This window comes from Anoplopoma fimbria, chromosome 12 (assembly GCF_027596085.1).
Source record: "Anoplopoma fimbria isolate UVic2021 breed Golden Eagle Sablefish chromosome 12, Afim_UVic_2022, whole genome shotgun sequence".
NCBI classification, from domain to species: Eukaryota; Metazoa; Chordata; class Actinopteri; order Perciformes; family Anoplopomatidae; genus Anoplopoma; species Anoplopoma fimbria.
Window position 1 is genome coordinate 2923547 of NC_072460.1, and position 20412 is coordinate 2943958.

Consider the following 20412-nt stretch of genomic DNA (forward strand, 5'->3'; position numbering starts at 1 on the left):
CTTGAGCTCCGAGGGGTTTAGCATAGTGCGTCTAGATAAATTCGGGCGTGCATGCCCATGCACATCCTCATGCGATTTGGCACAGATGTAGAAGTTCTTTCCTCAAATTAAAACTTGTGGTAAAACATGTCTCAGTCTCTCCAGCTGCTTCTCTTACATCTTTTTTTTTTTCTTTACACATAAAAAAAAAAAGGCAGAGTGAGACAGGATACATTTTTCTTCCCCCGACATTCAAATGTACATCTTAAACATTGGCTCTCCCAAAATTTGGGATCTAAAGAAGACAACAAAAAAAAAAACTCCTGTCTCTGGAAGTTTATTATAGAAAATAAAAATTAAATAACAATTAAAATAGATAGGATTTTTTTTTTTTTTTCATATGCATAAGCCCTTCAAGAAAACACACCGACACATTAGAAAGGATGAAGATGATGTACAATCCAGAACTCCAGAGGAGAAAAAGGTGGCGGGGTCTTTTGAAATGAGTCCATTTGGGAAAGTAGACGTTGAACTAGAGGTGCAACAAAACAATGTCATGTTTTGCCCTTCTGATTCTATATCTTACAATGCATCTGGTGGGTAAATAACAAAACATGAGTATCCGCTGCTTGTTGGGGTCTCTACACCAGTCAGATGAGAAAAACTGTGGCCTTCAGACGCAAACAGGCCGACCAACACAATGCTTTAAAGCTGACTTGGATGCTTCAAGGACATTGCTTTGAGTTTTTGGGAGGAAAATGACAGTTTTGTTGCAGAAACTCATCTACAAACATTCATTACACTGATGACAATGAAACTTTGAGGGTTGATAAAGTGAATTTGGAGTCACTACTGCACACCTTTATGAGCATTTCTTTCTGTGATCCTCCAGTAAAATGATCTGATACACTGTAGCTCTGTAATGTTGTGTGTGTGTGTGTGTGTGTGTGTGTGTGTGTGTGTGTGTGTGTGTGTGTGTGTGTGTGTGTGTGTGTGTGTGTGTGTGTGTGTGTGTGTGTGTGTGTGTGTGTGTGTGTGTGTGTGTTGGGGGGGGACTCTTTAACCTGTTATGGATATCACAAGTGCTTTCATTGATTTGATACCCTGAGTAGAGGACATAGGCTTGGGGGTGAAGTTCAGTAGAAACAAAAAACATTTTTGCCAAGCAAACATCAACTGAAAAAAAAGGACATTACTAAGTAATACCACCTTTCACACATAAATAAAAACCTGTACTGATCGCTACATTAAAAAACCACAAATGTAACCAGAGAGAAATAAAACAACATCGACAAATCACCCATGATAACACAGTCATTTTCAGCTTTACAATATGCATATATTCATGCATATATAGTGTGTATTTCCCCTTGCATACAGGCGAGTGGTCGGGGACTATATAGAGAGCCTTTAGTTATACCAACTCCCTCTGCAGAGACTAACACTGATTATTAAGAGACTGGTACAAATGAGAGCAAACAGAATTCACAGGACAGGCTGAGGGGCGAGAGGACGGGGACTGATTCTGCGCAGCCTTGTAAACAGAGGAGGCCAGACAGCCAGAGAGGATGATGGGTAACAGACATCCACTTAAAGCAGCAAAGATAGGACAGATTACAGGAGGTGGAGGCTGGGCGGGAGTGAGGAAAAGAGGAGGTGGGGGGACCTTTTTCTCCCGGCTTACCGATCAAAGTACTCAAAGAGGCAGCAGCGCCTCGCAACTTTGCCTCGTCTGCTTCCTGTCGGGCTCGCTGTGATCTGACGTTGAAAAATTAAGTTAACGTTAACGACATATTTCTGGCGGCGCTGCTCGAGAGGGAAACTACTCAAAATGTAACAAACAGTGGACTCTCAGCGGTGTAACACAGCGTCTTATGGTAAAGCAACCTATGGGCTGAGCAAGTGTTTGATTAGGGGGGGAGAGGAGGGAGGGATGAGCAGGTGTAGGTCACTGGGTCAAAAGGTAACAGCTGGCCCCTCCCAGCCCACTCTTCTCTCCAGGCCCACCCCCCCCTCCCCTGGACATCCTCTTTGGGTTTGTTCAGACGAATAGCTGGATGCGCTCGCGGATGGTCTGCCGGCAGATGGGGCAGGTCTTGAGCGCGGCGCTGCAGTCGATGCAGGAGGCGTGTCCGCACTGGAAGACCAGCTTGATGTGGTTGTCGATGCAGATGGGGCAGGTGATCCGCTCCTCCATCTGGCGGTAGCGAGACTGCAGCTGCTCGAGCAGGTTGTGCTGCTCCGAGTTCTCGGTGCCGGGGCTGCATTCCACCTCCGTTTGGTCTGTGGAGGGGGGAGGGGAGGGTCATAAACATGGATGATGACAAAGCAATGAGGGACAAAGCAATGAGGAACTGAGTTAACAGACCTAGACAATACATCTACAGGTGATTGTTTCCTGATTTAATAGCTGTTTCACCGTGCCACTGGTCAAAAAATAATAATGCTGCATACTACAGCAAGTGACAATAGATGTAGCATGGCTGAAAATGGCTGACAATTTAATTGATGGCTTCTTCTCAATAACCACAGCTGCTCTAATCTTCCATCCAAAGCTGAGTCTCATTGACACCTCAAGACAAGCAATCACTGCTAATACAGACAGATTGTATGTGTATATGTGACTTTAAAACCTGAGTGTATATGTGACTTTAAAACCTTAAAAAAAAAAACATTTTGAATAAATATTTCGTCAGTCATAACACTGAAAGCACAATTTAATCCTGGTTTCAATAAAAGAAAAATACAATACATGCAGATAATAAATTGCAATATTAAAAAGTTTGCTGTATTTACAAAAACAAATCCAGAAATTAAATCTGTTAAATCCCTAATACTTGGAGTATTTCTGTTTATATAGAAGACCTTTATTGTTTTGTCTGAAAATGTTCCATCGTATCATTTTCCTATTAAAATATCCCAGATAACCATAAAGAGAGGATTATTCTTACCTTGTCTAATTTTCTTGGTGATTGTGACTTGGCATTTGATGCATTTCTTCATTCGATGGGCGCACTCTGTTTAGAAAAGAACCAGGTCAGCAAGGAGACACAGAGTACATTTAAAGAGAATACCACAGACATTTTTTTACTTAAATCCAAGATAGAAAATGAAGGAAACAGTGGAGAAATATTCAGATTTTTTTTAAATATGAAAAAGGCTGTTATCTATGTTTTTCTCGTGATACACAAAACCATAATCTGCCTATCGATAACAGTGTGGCCCTTTTCTGCAGGTGGCCTCATCATCAACGATGGCCATCACAGAGTTCCTCCACTAACTCCAGTCTCCACCCACCTTCACAGGCCACGCTGTGCTGGCAGGGGCAGAAGAGAACCAGCAGAGCCAGCTCGGAGCAGATGAGGCATTCGCTGGGCCCCGGCGGTGTGGGAAGAACCAGGTTGGTCATGGTGTTCGGCGTGGTGTGGACCCGCCGCAGGCTGGCGCTGCTCAGGCCCTGCCCACATGTGATGGCCTGCAGACGCTGCAACCTGAGAAGCAACACACAGCTGTTACGCACAATACCTAAAGTTCAGTTTGTCTTGTCTCTAAAGTGAATCCCACACAACAACACTTTTTCTGTGGAAGCGGATTTCTCTTCATCTTTAAATTCATAGTTACTTTGCATGTAAAAATACAGTATTAACATGGCCTTAAAAATCTACTCTTTGGTTTAACAATTCGTCATATTTAGTAACATTAACCTAAGGCATTATAAAGGTTATCACTGCTTTTACAGACACCTACCTGTGTTTCTCCGAGAAGCTCTTGATGAGCTGCTGCATGGGGCCGTCGGCCACCAGGTCTAGGGGACTCTTTCCCTTGTGGTTGGCGTAGTTGATGTCAGCCCCTTCCTGCGCTAGAAAACAAGCAATGGCTGTGCCAACGCTCAGCTCGGTGGTCCCCAAAAGACCTGAGGCGCTCAGCTGTGGATACACATGTTGGTGATGGGAAGAGAGGGAGGAAAAGACAGAGGAAGAGAGAATAAGTTGCAAACATGTACTCTTGCTGAGGCTAAGGACTGATCTTGTGGAAATGGTAGAAGTTACTTTTATGTCAGGGACAGAGCTGATAGTGAGCAACAAAAAAAGGAAATGGTAGTAAAACCAGTGCAATCTACCTAAGGCTGATATATAAATCCAAATCTAATCAGCACTGAAGAACTCCCCCTATAACTCATCTACTGACAGTGGCCAGAACAGCCCTGAGCACTTAAGTCTAGCCACCTTCATGGGTGTGTGTGTGTGCATTTCTGTGTGTGTGTGTGTGGGGGGGGGGGGGGGGGCCTTGGCAGGTGCCCAGGATGTTGAGTGGAGCTGCAGTGTTTGCGGTCATGTAGACTGGAAAGGACATTCTTCATTGGTGCAATGATGTCAACCCCAACTAATGTAACAGTCATATAAAAGGTTCTGCACAAAGCAAGGACTCTTAATGAGGAATATTAAACTAGTTATTGGGAGTAAATTGCTCTGAAACTAGCAAAACAGACGTGTAGTGCCCAGATTCTTTTCTCTATGGGTTAGATTACTTTATTATTTAAGGTCCCCTCAGCTCTTCAATGCACCTTAGCAACTTTCAGCTCTTTGTTTCTGGTTTTATGACCTACAACTTTACCGCGAAAAAGCTTAGATTCGCCCCCTGTACACAACCTGCTCAGCAACAAACAGCAGCCAGACACAGTTTGCATCTAGCTGTTTAACATAGTGAAGTATTTAGCAGCTGAAGAACCAGATATTTTCCTCAGGAGTTGTGGGAAACAGACGCAGAGTAAAACAAAAGGTGAATATTGGGCTGACGTTCACCAGGTCACCTGAAGCACACCTCTGAGATAATGTTGCTATAATGCTCCTCTATGTGTGCTGTGTGCTCACACATTCAAGTGTTACTGTTCAGTGTACTGTTACAGCTACAGCTTGTTGTGCTCTCCCCAAGTGGCCCCAAAAAATCTATTAATTCTGTCACAATCACAGCGTCTTTCAGTTTCATTCAAGGCTGTGTTGAGCTTAATTTAAATAACTGTCTATCTGTCAGCAATAGCAGTATCCTAGCTTTCCATTATTGATATTAACCATTCCCATTTGTAGTTGTTGTTGAGTGCAGTGGTGATGCATGGGCTCCTCCTCCCCCATAAAATAATTTAACAGAAAAAAAACAGACTACAATTCAAAATGTCAAAGTGCCACATTAAGGTTAGACATACTAGAGGGAGGCCTATTAATGATACCACATGCCTTTAATGGCTGGGTTCAAGACATGCAAATTCTAGACATCCTCTGAGGGGGAAAAAATGGCATGGTGTGTTTACAACTTTCAACGCCTAAATGTATCCCAGACATCTTATCTAGAGCTCCATCTTTGCCAAATCTATATATTGCCACTAAGTGGGCCCTCTTCCCTTCTTAATCTTTCAGTACTTCCTCTTTCCATTCATTACACCATCGTTCTCGGTCTCTTGCCAGTACTTACTTTTAAAACAGCGATAAGAGATTAAAATCAAAGATGAGGTAACCTTTATTTCTAAGAAAATAAATCTTCAATGATGAGACTTAAAAACGTAATCTGGTTCTTATTAAGATGTACAATTCTTTTTTTAGATGTTGGGGGTTTTTCTTCTCCAGGAAACGGAGCTGTGCCGCGTGCTCCCTTTGTGCACTCCTATCTGAGGACTTTCTCCTCAGTTAACCCCTCTATCCTGCCCTGTTTACACAACAAAGCAAAGTCCTTTCTCCTCAGTTAACCTTCACCTTTAAGTAATCCCACCTGACCCCTTTTCCCTCCTCTTACCCATTCATCCCTTCATTTACCTGGTAAAGCCAACTAACCCCTTTATCCTAATTCGATCACTCAGACTATAAACAAATACCTTTACATCACTTCTCTCTGTTTTTGTTTACTATTCCCTCCCTGCTTCAATATTAGGTCTGCTCTCAACCCTCTCAACCCTTAAGTCTTTATTTACTCTACTATGAGCCTGTTTGTATCTTCTTAAGACTGCATTAATCCTGTTTTCCCCTCCTTCAGTCCTAATCTACCCCTCGTTTTAGTGTCTATTTACCCCTCATTCAGTCTATATTTACACCTCTTTGGATGTTTATGTACTCCTTTGGTTCTTTATATGTTGTGGATTTTCTCTTGAGCAACCGTCTCTTCTGTTTATAGCAACCCTCTCACCAATCTCAAGTATTTAACCCTCAGTTCATATATTTTCACTGTGATCACGTCTTTTGAAAGTTGTGTTGTTCTTCTCCAGCTCATTCGGTCCCAACAATACCAAGAATTCCATGGTCAACAGCTGTAGTTACATTATAGCTCCGTCCTATTATGAGTGGAGTATTGACAACAATCACAGCAAAATATCATTTAAGAATCCTGAATGGATAAATAAAATGAGTGGTATTTGCTGTGGCCTGTAAGTGTGGGCAGACATATTGTCAGCAAGCTTGGTGAAGAGTAGTTAGGTTGTAAAGCTTCCTTTCTTTTTTAAATCACCAGATAAAACAAAGTGCTGTATTGGCGAGTGTGCATGAACGTACGATCGTCCTCAAACCCTGACAAAAGTTACTGGTTTGTGAAAAGTTGTTTTCTTAATCCCACTCTAGTTGCTCCTCTTAAAATAAATAATAATACTTTGAAACAAAAAAATAAGTAAGAAGTCAACAACATGCCACCTCCTCATCGGTTCTCACCCTGCAGTGGAGCGATGCGGAGGAGCAACCTTCGCTGCTCTCCTCGGTGCTGCCGGTTCCCACGGCGGGGCTGAGCATAACATTGGCCAGCTGCGGGCGAGAGAGGGCCACGTGCATGGCCGTGTCGCCGTCCTCGTCCTCCATGTTGACGTCGGCGCCCTCAGACACCAGCATCTGCACCAGGTCGGCGTGGCCCTGCGTGACGGCCAGCTGCAGCGGCGTCTGGTTCCGGTTGTTGCGGATGTTGATGTCGCAGCGTCCCTGTTAAAGTGGAGGTGAATTGGATGTATAAAACAGTGGTGGGTGCATACTGTCCGTGCTAATCCTGTATTTAGTAGAGAACAGACGTATCAGAAACAGTTTTACAAGGACTGTGATGTGCTCCCGTCTCGAGCTCACCTCCTTGACGAGGATCTCGGCGACATCCCGGTGGTTGTTGAGGGAGGCCAGATGCAGCGCGGAGAAGCCGTCCTCCTTCTTAACGTCCACCAGCTGCCGCGCTCTGGCCAGGATCTTCTCCGTGGCCCTGCCGCCACGACAAACAACATAAAACTCAATTAGGCAGAGTGGACAACACTCTTCAAGGCTCATGGATTAAAATAAGAACAGTGGCCCCAGTGGTTTTTACTGAATCATCTCTTACATAAAAAGAATTGAGGCTGCTGAATGTTACAGTTACCAGAAAGAACTGCCTAATGCCCAGTAGTAATACAAAATACTCTGATATTGATTGTTGAGGTGATTATAAATGTTGTCTGATTAAATGTGATGCCACAGAAATATTTAAGAAGCCACTTTCATACACACATGTTGATTTAAGCTCATCATCAGACACAGTGACAGTGCATATACAACGACAACACTGCACACTGTATAGACCTCTCAGAATATGAAGCTTGCATCATCCTGTGCCACAGTGGACTTGACACGAGCTTGGACAGAGACGCAGCTGTTGCAGAGCTGTTAACAAGCCGATAAAACAAGAAAACACTCAACAGGCACAATAGGCAGCCAGTTCTCAATAAACACCGCCGACTGGCCTCCTGATGTACAGCTAACCCTTTCTTTAATGCTCCCGTATCTTAAGTGTTACACCTAAATTGTTCCTTTAAGCTTTAAATGATAGAAGATCGCCATCATCCTTAAAGCTTGCCATCATCATATTCATTACTAAACCAGTGTGCTGTAATATGGACAGAACACCAAGATCAACACCACACTGCTCAGGCAACTGGGAACATTAAACCCTTTCCAGGTCAAACATTTGAACCATCCTCTTTGGCATCCATCTAGTTTTGTCAGATAACAGCGTGTCATCTTTAATGTGAGGGGCTCTCTGGAGGTTGACACCACATTCAGTGAAGTAAGACTATTACAACTATTATTATGTTGTGATTCACACAGAGGTATGATTCTGCAGCGTGGGGCTGGGCTGCACCGTTGACTCGTCCCCTGCTCGGTAGCTGAGTCTGCTTTATGAGATGTGAAATTGGAGCTGACAGCCTTAGCCAGCACCCAGGAAGCTGGCGTGACCCAACCTTTACTTTATTGATGCTAAGCTAATTCTAATGACGCTGGGATTCACAGTTTTGAAACACTGGTGTTGCTGATGCTGATAGATGAGGATGTGGTTAAGTTTTTTGTTTTGTTTTTCAGATCAGAATGAAGCCGACTGATGGACAACACACAAGGGATGCTCATTGCTTTAAACATTAACTTTTTGACTCTCATAACTCAACAGAAAGAAAGCTCCTTATTACCCCCTAGTTAAATAATAACTAAGTTAATAAAGAACACAACACAGCTAGAGGATGTCAATACATCGCTCAGTAACCAGCATGCAAAAATCAAGCAGAACATCAATAACCATTGACTAACTAATGATGTATACAAGCTACTTCATAGAAAATACAGCAATAAAAAGCCAATTACTATGAAACAGAACACAATGCAATACTTACAATATGTATTCCTACTTAAGCAAACGTTACAGCTGGGACAGAGATGACCTACGCCAAAACTAAATCTATTATTTTCTTATTTTTGCCTTGTATGCAAATGTTCCTCAGAATTAAGGTTGCCTCATTATGTAATGTTATTTTAAAAAGTTACTGTTTTTCTCCTCTACCATGACAGCGAGATCGACAGCTTTTCTCATGCCACTCGTGTATTTAATCTTTCATCGTTCCATCTCTACCTAGCATCTCCATATCACTAATTTGTAACTATCCTTCTATTACTACGTACTATTTAACTTTTATTCTAAGTTTTACTGCAAGTTAAAAGAAAATCTCTACCTGAAACACAAATCTTTAATATTTAACAATTGGCTAACTAAAAATCAATAAAACAACAGTTTTTTTGTGATTCAAAGGGATAATTTCTGAAGCTTGACTACAACCTTAGACAACAACAAAATCATAGACTGAATGACAGATGCACTGAAACTAATTGAGCCATCTCTGCTCATCAACACACCAACTCCCTTAAATGATGCATCCAGAAAGTGTCATAATTATATTACACTGCACAAATGCTCCCAGTACTGTACGGGGAACATGAGAATCGCAATTATTTTTGCATCAGAGTAAAAAGGGGCAGTTTTAATGCATTTTTAATTATGATTACTAACCAATTACAATGTTTACAGGCTCATTAGCAGCAGATTGCTGAAACATTTCAAATGCATTGCCGAGTGCCTGTAAGCCGAAAGAACAGGCTGCTTTGTTACATGTAGAGTCACGTATGGTCGAGATCTCCTCTGGGTGGATTACTGATGATGAAGGCTGTTGAGGGGGGGGCATTGTGTTGGAGGTCATTTGTACCTGCAATGCAGCTCTGTGGGTGTGTGTGTGTAAATGTGTGTGTGGTGAAGGTATTGATAGAGGGAAATATCACCTTGGTTAGATAAAGAGCTCGCCCCCTCAGCCGTGTCAGTTGTGTCCCCTTTACACCCACTATGCCTCATTTCTCTGCATTTTTTTCCATAATCGTTACTCCTGTGTGTTCATGAATATTCAGACTTGGGCTGAGGTTTTGGGGCAGTTTTGTACAAACATGCCTTCACACACACCATCTCGGGCACGCTGGTAACGACTTTCTCTGGAGACTGGAGTCATCATTGGGTTATTTTTGGGAGTTTGCATAATGCTCGTTTGCAACTTGCTTCTTGATCAAAGTTTGATAAAAGAAAAAGAAATGTACCCTGAAAAGTAATTTATTTGACTCTTGAGGTGGCAAAAGAAATTAAAAATAAAGGTTTTTATGTATATTTACCACTGAGAGTAAGTATGCTGTGAAATCTATCCGGTGTGTGTCAAAAGGCACAATTTAACGCCAGAAAGGAATAAATAGAAACTGGGGACAAAAAGGAAAACAAAGAAGCCACAAAGAAATTAGATAACTAGAAAGGATGGAGAAAGCCAGGTAAGTAACAACAGACTAACCCCCCTATCCTAACTATCTATTTGCCTCTTCTGTCAAATTGAAAACTCCAGAGGAAATCTGGCTGCTTGCCTTGTTTCTTTTCTTTCCCATGACTGTTTGTGAACTTGGCCTCTAGCCCTTTTTCCATTTCCTCACAATAAATAAATACGATAATAAGCAAAACATTCTCGTCTTTCTGTCACAAAAAACAACAGGAGAGCCACAGCTGCTGACGGGAACTCCAAACGGTGCTGCATTAAACAAAACAAAAAATCTTATTTTATGGATGATCTTTTTCTTTTAAAGCGGAGGACAGTAAATCTTCACTCATCAACTGACCAACTAGGGGAACTTTTTTTTAAATTTACTCCACAAAGGATCTTAATTAATCTCATCTCAAATAGCAGATATACCCTCAATCTAATGCCAGCACACATTCAAACTCAACATTAAAATTTGCAATTCCAGAGCAAACCAGGAATACATACGACAAACACACATCACTTGTGCTGTATGAATGGAGGCCTGCTGATGATAAATGATAGAACTGGTGAACCAAGCCAAGGCTGAACACTGTAAATCCTCTGTCTCTCCTCTCGGCGCAGCAGCTGATGTCAAGCTAAATGAATGCCGGGGAGCGCAGCCTAAACTCCCAGCACTGCACATATGACACTTGCCAGAACAGATTGGACATTTATTAAGCAACTGTCTACCGCGGCTTCCACTTCCGTTCTTTTTCCTCTCTCACTTTTCTGTTACTGCTTGTTTTATTTCCCCCCCTCTGCTCGGTTGACATTTGTCCACATACTGCAGTGATGTACAGGGCTGTCCAGAGATTAAATATTTAGTAGGATCATTTTCAAGGTGAGTAAAATGTGAGCTCGGAGCGGGCTGGTTAGGGAGTGACGTAGAAATGTGGGTCAAGGGGAGGTGAAGTTGGGAGGGCAGAATTTAGCACTTCAAAGCTTTCCTGTGACGAGAAAAATGGACTGACTTAAGGTTATTTTTCGCTGGTTTAGTACTTGACAGACTGGAATAAGTAGATAATGGAGAGTCTGCAGGCAAATAACCACAGGACCAAGTTATAGTGATCTACTCAGAAATGACAGAAACAGTGCTCCCACTCTTTGGAATATACATTTCCAAGATATTATCCAACAATACACATAAAATTAAAAAAAGCACATAAAATGCAAAAAAATCTCTAAATGAAACATTAAAAGGGTGGACATTTATGGTGATGCTTGTGTTTTTCATTTCTGCTTTCTGTCTTTCATGGTACCTCTTTAAATAGAGCCAGGGACAATTTTCCATTACATGGTTTTGTTATAATTTTGGAAGGAGAGTTCATATGAGGTCGTAAAAGCCCTGGAGCAAAGAAGCAGTAATCCTCATCATGGCCAGGCAGACTTGGTGAACTGTGAAAAGAATCCACTCCAAGTAGTTGCTTCGGCCGGTGAGGAGACTTATTATCTTGTTCATTTTTTCGTTGCAAAGAAATCCTGTTAATGTCGTTTTCAAAGCATTTCACTGTAATGATTTGATTGTACTGCTTAAAATTGCAAAAAAATATATAATAATAAAAAAAAATGCAATATGTTACAGCTTAAATTAAATCAGGGCAGTTGCAGTAATGCATGTATTATATCTGCACAGTGCACAATTTAAACACTATGAATAACATATCGAAAGACAAACTGCACAGCTGTTGAGGTTGGTTTGAGTCATGGAATAAAAAAAATATAAATTATATAATTTGTATGAGCTGATATGTAACATTTAGATTTTCAGTTTACCAATGCTGCCTCTGAGAACTTGGATAACTTCCCTTTTGGTTTGTTCTCTCTACCTTTGAATGCTTTTCGCCTGCCTGGTCAGCGTGGCCTCAAGGCTCAGCTTGTGATTAAGCACCTCCAGAGTTAACTAGCCAAAAACCAACACAGTCTGGAGACAATGGAGCCTTTGTGACAGGTGTCAGTGAGGCAGCCTGGATGTTTAGCCCCAAGCACCTCAGTGTCGAGTAAAATAGCTGAGCTGATGTTTCACCAGCATTCTATGGGTGTCACTGGGGGAGGGACTCAATTTCAGTGTGTAAAACAATACAGGGAGCAGTTTTTTGGAGGAATTAATTTTTTATATATTCATTAAATATGGATGTGTTCCCCTTCTCGCTCTCAATAAGCTCTTTATCACAGCAGTGACACAACATCTCGCCAAGTCATGAAAGCTTTCACGACTGCTGTGATGAGTAGGTCTTTCCTGGGAAAACTGATCTGGTTCACTGTTCACAGTTTGTTTAGATCTTTTTTACCCTTTGTCCAATCATGAATCCCTGGTTCTGCGTAGCTAAAAATGACTACACAGAATGCAGTTTGGGACAAATTCTAAGGACAAGTCGATGTGTAGGGAACCACGGTGCAAAAGTAAATGTTGCAATTTTTGCCTGATATTGACTGCCGGCTTGCTGACGGCAGTAGAAGCTGTGTGGGAGATGAGCTCGCTATCTGTAACGGATAGTGTTGAGAGTTGACCTGCGAGTCCTCATTTGAACACACAGGAGAGATTCCCACACACACGCCCATTAACCATCATTTCCCAGGCAGATAAGTGCATTCAAACTACCAAGACACTGAGAACAAGTGAGCAGACTGAAAAGAACAAACATCACACTCTGTACAGGGACTGGATCTTTTTCCCTACGCATCTTAGAGCAAGTTGGATGTATCTGGTGCACATATGCTTGATGGCAAGCTAGATTTGGGGAGTACACACCCAGAAAACATGGCTGTCATAAGTCCATACTGATTGGCTAACAAGCTCATAATATTGGAGACTGTGCAGATTTGTGTCTTTAAAAACATGTTGGAAATAACACTGATGATTCTGGTTATCTCACTGAATCCGTTCAAAAATATATTAAAATAAGACTGTTCCTCCTTTGGCCATTTTTTATGGTCAGTCATATGGGTCCACCAAGGCTGAATGTTAGAGCCATTACATAAGTACCATAAAATGCACTTCCCCTAATACTGCGAGATGACATGTCCAAGAAAATCCCAACTATATTGAAGATTTTTTTACCAAAATGTTTGGGTTTCAATATTTAATGTCAATCTTATAATTAGTGTGGCGCTTGAGTGAAAACAAAGATTTGAAACATACGTGGACAAAGTTTTGGACATGATCTCTACTCACAGTTTGTTTCCTTTGAGGGCAGCATGGTGCAGCAGGTTGAAGCCTCTGTGGTTCTGCTGTGTGAAGTCAATGTTGGGCACCAAGACCAGGATCTCGATGATGTTGCGGAAATCTTTAGCAATGGCGTCATGGAGCGGTGTGTCCCCATATGAATCCTGATTGGGTGAGAAACATTTTTTGGGTTGTTGTTTAACATTTTATAGGTTTTTCATTAAACCCACCATACATGTGTTTGCAGCATATATTGGAAAATAAAGTGTATATAAGCATAGCTACCTTACTCATTTTCTTTGTACTAAAATACTTTGTTGTAATCCTGAAATCTAGACTGTTTATTGTAATTTTGTGTCTATATTAATGTGATGGATCTTACAGTCCATTCTCCTAATATATGGCACAAACAAAAACATACTGTCGGCTGCTACACCATATTTTCTACTGAGTAGCCACACAACTCAAGCAGAAAAACAATGTTGTTAGTGGATTCGGGGCCTGTTTGCAGGCACGTCAGACCATCTGGAAAATGCTTTTAAAGAGACACTAAATTGCCTGAATGAGTATGAGGGCTGAAAAGAAGCAGGGTCACAGTCAAACACCATAAATGTTTGTATGTGTGAGTGTTTTAATCTGCTTGGAAGGACAATATGTGAGTGGCTCATGACTTCTGTATAGAGAATGACTGTCACTGTTGGCTACACAGATGCTCACTCAATGGTTGACCACTGGCTACTTGGTGGCTACTAAGTCATGAGCGCACTCCTCCTAACCAGTGACTGAGCTGGGGAGGGGCATGATAAGGGCTTGTAGGAATATATATTTTTTTTTTTAAACACACATATTTTGGACTTAATTAATATAACTGGATCCCTGAAACATTGACTTTGTTGCACAAGTATTTTTCTTTTTTCGGATGTTTTGATTTAGTTTCTTTGTTTAGATTTGTCTATAAAAGCGTATTTGTGCAAATTGTGTATTACTGTCGGCAAAATCAACTAACACTTCTCAGCCTATTTTAGCATATAAATCATTAAAGTGTGACTGTGTCATCATTCATGTGGGCTATTGTCTCAAAAGAACCGTACTCTCTTATCACACAAGACAACGATGTGAGCAACTGACAAATCATTTCATGTCTGCAAAGCCAATGGTACGCTGTACCGCTACTTAAACTACAACAGAACTCCACACACAAAAATCTTCACTGCGGCTGTAGGGCAACAAATTATTTTTGATATACTAGGCCCTCTCACCTGGAGATTGACGTCAGCTGAATGTTCAGTCAGCACTCGCACCACGTCCGTGAAGCCCTTGTTGACGGCAATGTGGAGCGCCGTGCACATGGAGTTGTTTAGGAGGTTGACATTTGCCCCCTTGCTCAATAGCAGCCGTGTGATCTCTGCCTGATTACTACATCAACAATAAACAGAAAAAGACACATATGCAGATTAATCCTCACTGTCATCCACTTGAGTTTAGTGATTCTTTCATGTCTGTAAAGTGCGTTCCATTAAATTAATTTAAACCAGTACATCAAATCTCAAAGGCTTATTCTGAAAACCTACTGGGAGCTACACAAAGCTCAAAGGTTTGCAGGCTAAGTCCCACAAATATCCTTTTTTAAACCCTGCCATTTTGTTAGAATGGCGTACCACTGCTGCAAGCCAACAACGTTATTTAACAACAAGAGTAGATTCTAGAAGAGACTTCCTGAGCATGTGTTAATGTGGTGAGAGGAGGAGATATAGCTGACTGATTAGTGCAGCACTTAATGCTGTCACTTCTGTGAAGGGATTATCACATAACAAGGAAAGACAGGCAAGAGCTCTTCTGTACATCTGTCAGTCTCCTTCCTAAATCCACAAGGAGCAGAGCTGCAACTTCTGTGTGTGTGTGTGATGCACCTTTGTCAATTGTGAGCAGGAAAAGTGTGTGTGTGTCCTTACCCGAAGGCAGTGTAGTGCAATGCTGTGTCTCCATCTTCATCCTTGACCTCGATGGAGCTGTTGGCCTGCAGCAGGGCCTTCACCACCTCCATGTGGCCTTGGTGAGCTGCAACCTGCAGTGCAGTCTTGCCCTGGTTCTTTATATCCACCTGCCAGGAACACAACCGCAGTTGAAGGTTCATTAGAGGCGGCGACAGCCGAGACACTAACAGAGCTAAACATAGACTGGCTGAGAATAATCTGAGCATGAGCGACAACAACGTTCGTCATACTCTTCATACGTAATCCTAATAAGTAGTGTAGTGCAGTCATCGCTTAGTAGAAATGTGCTTGTGTAGAATGTAACAAAACAAGGACTAAAAAATATATTTTATTTAATTGATCAACACATTGTTACTTTTCTCACTTAAAAACAAACATGTCAGACAATATTATACATTATATAATGTCATAAGTCATATGGAAAGGCAATAAGAACATGTGTTGTAAACCCACAGTAAGTAAAAGCAATGTATTAAGTACATTATGTGTAATGATGGTTGATAAATACAGTCTATATATTTATGTTTTAGAAAAATAATCATACTTCACTTAGGTTGCTGACCCAAATTAGCGTGATTCATTTTAGCTTAATTAGCATTGAGTTCAAACTGTGGTTGCACACATGTGCTCTGGCCAGACTCTGGTTCTACCACCATGATTATAACAAGCTATGTTTGTTTGAAAATCTATTTAACAGGAGTGACATAATACAATTTTATCATTTTCACCATTTTATGTAGTAGCATCCCTAAATTGTCATAGTTATCTCAGTTCTCTTTCTCATACCTTCAGTTGGCTCAGTCACTGATCACTCTCTTGCTCTCCCACCTTTTTGTTTTAACAATCAGTCTTGAGCTTCTTAACCAAACAAGCCAACGGAATTATGAGAAATCAATTTATACAATTAATAACAGACCAACTATTACTTATTACAACTCAAATCTGACTATCCATGTCATTTCTCTGTTCATTATATGTGTAAACATAGTAAATTAAAAGCTATATATATATATATATATATATATATGAGAGAAACTATAGACTAATATTTTAATATAGGACTCACTGATATTCCCTGTAGTGACAGCACAAAGTCAATAGAGTTTTTAGAGATATTATAGTTGTTTGGGTAAATTTGAACATTCTAGAGTCGTTATTTTCTTCGAACAGACAGGCTAATGTCAGTGTACAGCGAGCCCTCCCCTTATCTGGTTCACTAAGATAAGTCAGTCTGGCCCTTAAATTCCCCTCCCCTAGTCTTGGTGTCCTGGTGGAAAAAGCTCTTGGAACGGGCAATGGACTGCAGCAAAGAGAAGGAGTGCTGCACTAACCTTGTCAGGATACTTCAGCACCAACTCCCGCACTTTGTTGGCACTGCCGTGTGCTGCCTCAATGACCAGCCGGCTGGGGTTGTCCTGCTCTGGGGACTGAGACAGCAGCTTCTCCAACACTGAGATGACAGTACCTGAACAGACACATAGGCAGATGGAGAGTGGGGTAAAGGGAGAAGGGAAAGGTTGTGAAAAGGGGACAGACAAGAGAGAGAAAAATAAGTATAATTCATCGTAATCGGTCCAATGAGAACAAAATTAGAAATGGTGGCGCAAAGCTTAACAGATGGTTAAAACAGCAGACACACGGGTTAATGGGCTTGTCAAAGATGAGCTCAAACCACAGGAATGGGTCAAAATGCACCTCCATGCAGTTCAATCTGACCACACACACATTCACAAACACACACACACACGCACACACTCACTCACGACCGCTGAGGTGAACACATGCACAGAAGAGATTTAGTCATGATTAGGAGACTGCTGGGAACTTCTGACACGCTGACAAATGTCTGCTGTGCTGTAAAAGCCTCTCGCTGTAAACATGCAGGATCATGACATGATATGGAGAAGAACATTTCAAGAAGTGACACCCTCGTAAACACACTGCTGAAAAAAAGACAGACAGGGAATGCCGGTGGACATGAATACCACAGTTGCAGCCTGTATGTGAAAGCATGCAGAAGCAGAGACAGAGCTGCAATGAGTGCAGGGGAGAACGAACGAATGCACGCAGAAGGTAAAGTTGGAGCTGGAGTTTTAGAGATGGGCCCCCTCGTCTCGGCTTACTTCCAGATTCGTTGGGGTTCTCGGCTGTCATGAGGTTGGCGTCCACCTCCACGGTCTGGGCCGAGAGGCACGCTGGGTTGAATGTCCACGTCTGGCCTCCAAACGCCACCCGTAGGTCACCATCCGCATATACTTTCAACACCTTTCCGGCCTGGCCAAGCACCTAGGAGAGCAACAGTAAGTAAGGTGGATGTGGCATGGGTCTGTGAGAAAGGGCCTTTTAAGAAGTTAAAAAACAAGGAAGAAGGCTGACATGGTGAAATAAAAAAAAAACTACGAGCGGGAAAAAATGATCCATCAGGGTTTACAGGAGCAATCTCTGTGCCTCTCTAGGTAAATGACCAGGCCACATTTGAGGAAGTGCCTCTAAACTTTATACATCCTGATGTAAGCCCAGTTTTCAGGAAGTAGATCACTTTTTTAATTCAGAGGGAGGTCTGCCAAACGAAGACTTTACCTGTGACATGGTTTACATCATGCACACAGACAGGGGGTAACCTGAAGATACCAGAATACAGAGGTGAGACTAAATCATTGTTTTGCAAGTCTCCAGTCTTAGTTATGAAAACCTAAGTCAAGTTGCATCTCCAGACATGAAAGTCCAGAGTCAAGTCCCAAGTCAAGATTTAAGTTATCATGCACCCCCTACCTAATTTATTTCCATTTAAAAAAAATGTCTCTCCGTTCTAATAACAGTTATTATAATTAATAAATATAGTAAATAATAATAAACCATTGGATTATTGCTCCAAGTGAAAAGTTTTACGTACAAATTATATCATGAGTCAAATTTAAGTGACATTTTTTATGATTTTGTCAAGTCAACTCTAAAGTCATCATGATCTTTTAAAGATTCACGACACAAGTCCAACTCAGGTCCAAGTCATGTGACTCGATTCTGCACCTCTGCCACAGTATGGCATGAACTTAGCCTCCATAACTAACGCTGAAACACCATGACAAGTTAGTACCATCAGGCTACCATCTATTATAAGGCTAAATGAGCATACAGGAGCCATGCTGTCTGTCCACTCTCCATGGCCAGCCTGCAGTCTCTTCACAATCTCGATGTCCTCCAATACTTTTACTAGTTCGCCAACTCCAAAAGTGTTCACCTGGGGGAAAGAAAGATGGATAAACTTACTAAACTATTAAAATCTGCTGAAAAACCAACAGATGATCCAACCACACTTGTCTTAAACTGAAGTTCTGAACCACATCAGATTCCACTGTAAGATCCTCTGGTTCTCTGTTACTAAGTACCTTGGTGAGGGCCCCAGGATGGAAAGTCCAGCGGATGTTGTTGCTGTACTGGACTCTGACATCTCCTCGATCAGTGATTCTATGTACAGTCCCGATCCGGCAAATGTACTGCAAACACACAAAAAGACTGTTTCACCCATCTGCATGGCTGTGACCCTAATGTTCCCTTTTAGCAGCTGTGATTTGAGAATTGGATGCGTTTTCCTTTCACTCTGTTGCACGCTAACATCCATCTGAGCCACTTATATAAATAATCTGGATGCAAGACTCAAGAGGCACGTGTGCTTTGACTATGAGGGCATGTTGTCTAAAACATAAAGAGTCCATACTATGTGCAAACTACAAAGAGTTCATCTTAACTTCTTGGAAAAAACAAGTTCATTTTGCACTTCTACATTGAAGAAAAACTCAGCAGGAGGCTCTGTATATTATTTATTATTATTTATATTTTTGAATTGTGTGATTTGTATTTCTAGAAGAAGGGAAGACTTCCATACCTCAGCCATTTTGGGGTTCCAGCCTCCGTGGCCCTCCTGCATCTGTCGCAGGATCTCCACCTCCAAGAGACATTTGACCTTGTCGCCCTGCAGGAAGGAGTGGCCGTCAGCACTCTCCTGGCGCTGCAGCTCTGCGTGCTCTCCTGGATGGACAGGGTTTATGTTGGAGACTTGTGTGAGGGGGTTTTCAAAGCTATGTTTACTAATAACATTTATGTTTACAGCATTGTAATGATCTAAAAGTCATAAAAAAATACAACAAAACATTACAATAATCCAGGACATAAGCTGACACCAAATATGTTTTTGACTAACCAATTCCTAAGTGGAGGGCTGACCTTCACTTATCAGTATACGTGACATAACAGGCTAGTATCAGATTATTCATGAAGGCCAATATCTGTCAAATGTACTTCTTCAATCCTAATGTTGCAATGTGATCCCTTAAACAACAGAGATAAATGACGTAGAACATACTCAGAAACAGGAATCTGTCTGTCTTACCGAGCTTTGGTAGGTGGTCTTTGTAATAGAAGCCTCCTTGGCCGTCGGACACGTATTTGAGGTCTACCTTGCCCTTGTGGCCCATTCGGTAGACATTGGTGGTGCCATTGGACCAGGTGACACTGGCCACGCTGCGACCAGATTCTGTGTCCCAGCCGCGAATGTCCACTACCTTCCCAACCTTACCCTCCCCGCCTACACACACAAAAATGCACACATACAAACATACACAAACAAATATGCAAGAAACGATAAAGCATCACTGTGTGGGAGGACTGGGAGACAAAGGCAAGGACATAAAATCCATCTCATTAAAGAAAGAAAAGGTGTTAGGTAAAGTTTGGTGCCTGGTGTGTTTTGATCAGGAGAACATTGTGTGAAAACAGAGTGCACATGTGATCATCCATGGTCAAATTTGACAAGCACAATGAGAACATATGAGACAAATGAGATGACAGACACAGAGGTGTGGAAGAAACTTTTTACCTGTAGAGACATAAACTGAGTGTCAGTCACTTCCATTTTTCTAGAGCTTGCTGTCTAATAAAACACCTGACAAAACCCATTCCCCATCTTGATTCCAACACAGAAACATCAAAATGAAAAATAGGAATTAGCATTAAACAATAAAAAAAATTCACAAGATGATCTCAGATCTATAGTTCAGGTTTCATGATGTCAGAAAACTCATGTTAGACCATTAAAGTCATCAAGCTGCCTCAGTGCCTATCCACACCAGCTAAACCAGTGACCC

General features: G+C 41.6%; 1 protein-coding gene across 3 annotated transcripts in view; it reads right to left on the bottom strand.

Moving 5' to 3' along the window:
• Positions 1 to 309: 309 nt before the first annotated feature.
• Positions 310 to 20412, bottom strand: part of mib2 (MIB E3 ubiquitin protein ligase 2) — a 41311-nt gene continuing 21208 nt past the window's right edge. For 2 of the 3 annotated variants that reach the window (XM_054608843.1, XM_054608841.1), the window contains exons 5-19: positions 19659 to 19853; positions 19155 to 19297; positions 18658 to 18765; positions 18405 to 18509; positions 17395 to 17557; positions 16603 to 16736; positions 15230 to 15378; positions 14537 to 14693; positions 13287 to 13441; positions 7065 to 7191; positions 6666 to 6926; positions 3727 to 3905; positions 3277 to 3470; positions 2931 to 2996; positions 310 to 2262 (exon numbers count right to left, since the gene is read on the bottom strand). In XM_054608843.1, the coding sequence (XP_054464818.1) occupies positions 2021 to 2262; positions 2931 to 2996; positions 3277 to 3470; positions 3727 to 3905; positions 6666 to 6926; positions 7065 to 7191; positions 13287 to 13441; positions 14537 to 14693; positions 15230 to 15378; positions 16603 to 16736; positions 17395 to 17557; positions 18405 to 18509; positions 18658 to 18765; positions 19155 to 19297; positions 19659 to 19853 (2378 nt within the window). In that variant the 3' untranslated portion in view covers positions 310 to 2020. The remainder of the gene's footprint in view (positions 2263 to 2930; positions 2997 to 3276; positions 3471 to 3726; positions 3906 to 6665; positions 6927 to 7064; positions 7192 to 13286; positions 13442 to 14536; positions 14694 to 15229; positions 15379 to 16602; positions 16737 to 17394; positions 17558 to 18404; positions 18510 to 18657; positions 18766 to 19154; positions 19298 to 19658; positions 19854 to 20412) is intronic. The other variant, XM_054608842.1, reaches the window with a different exon arrangement.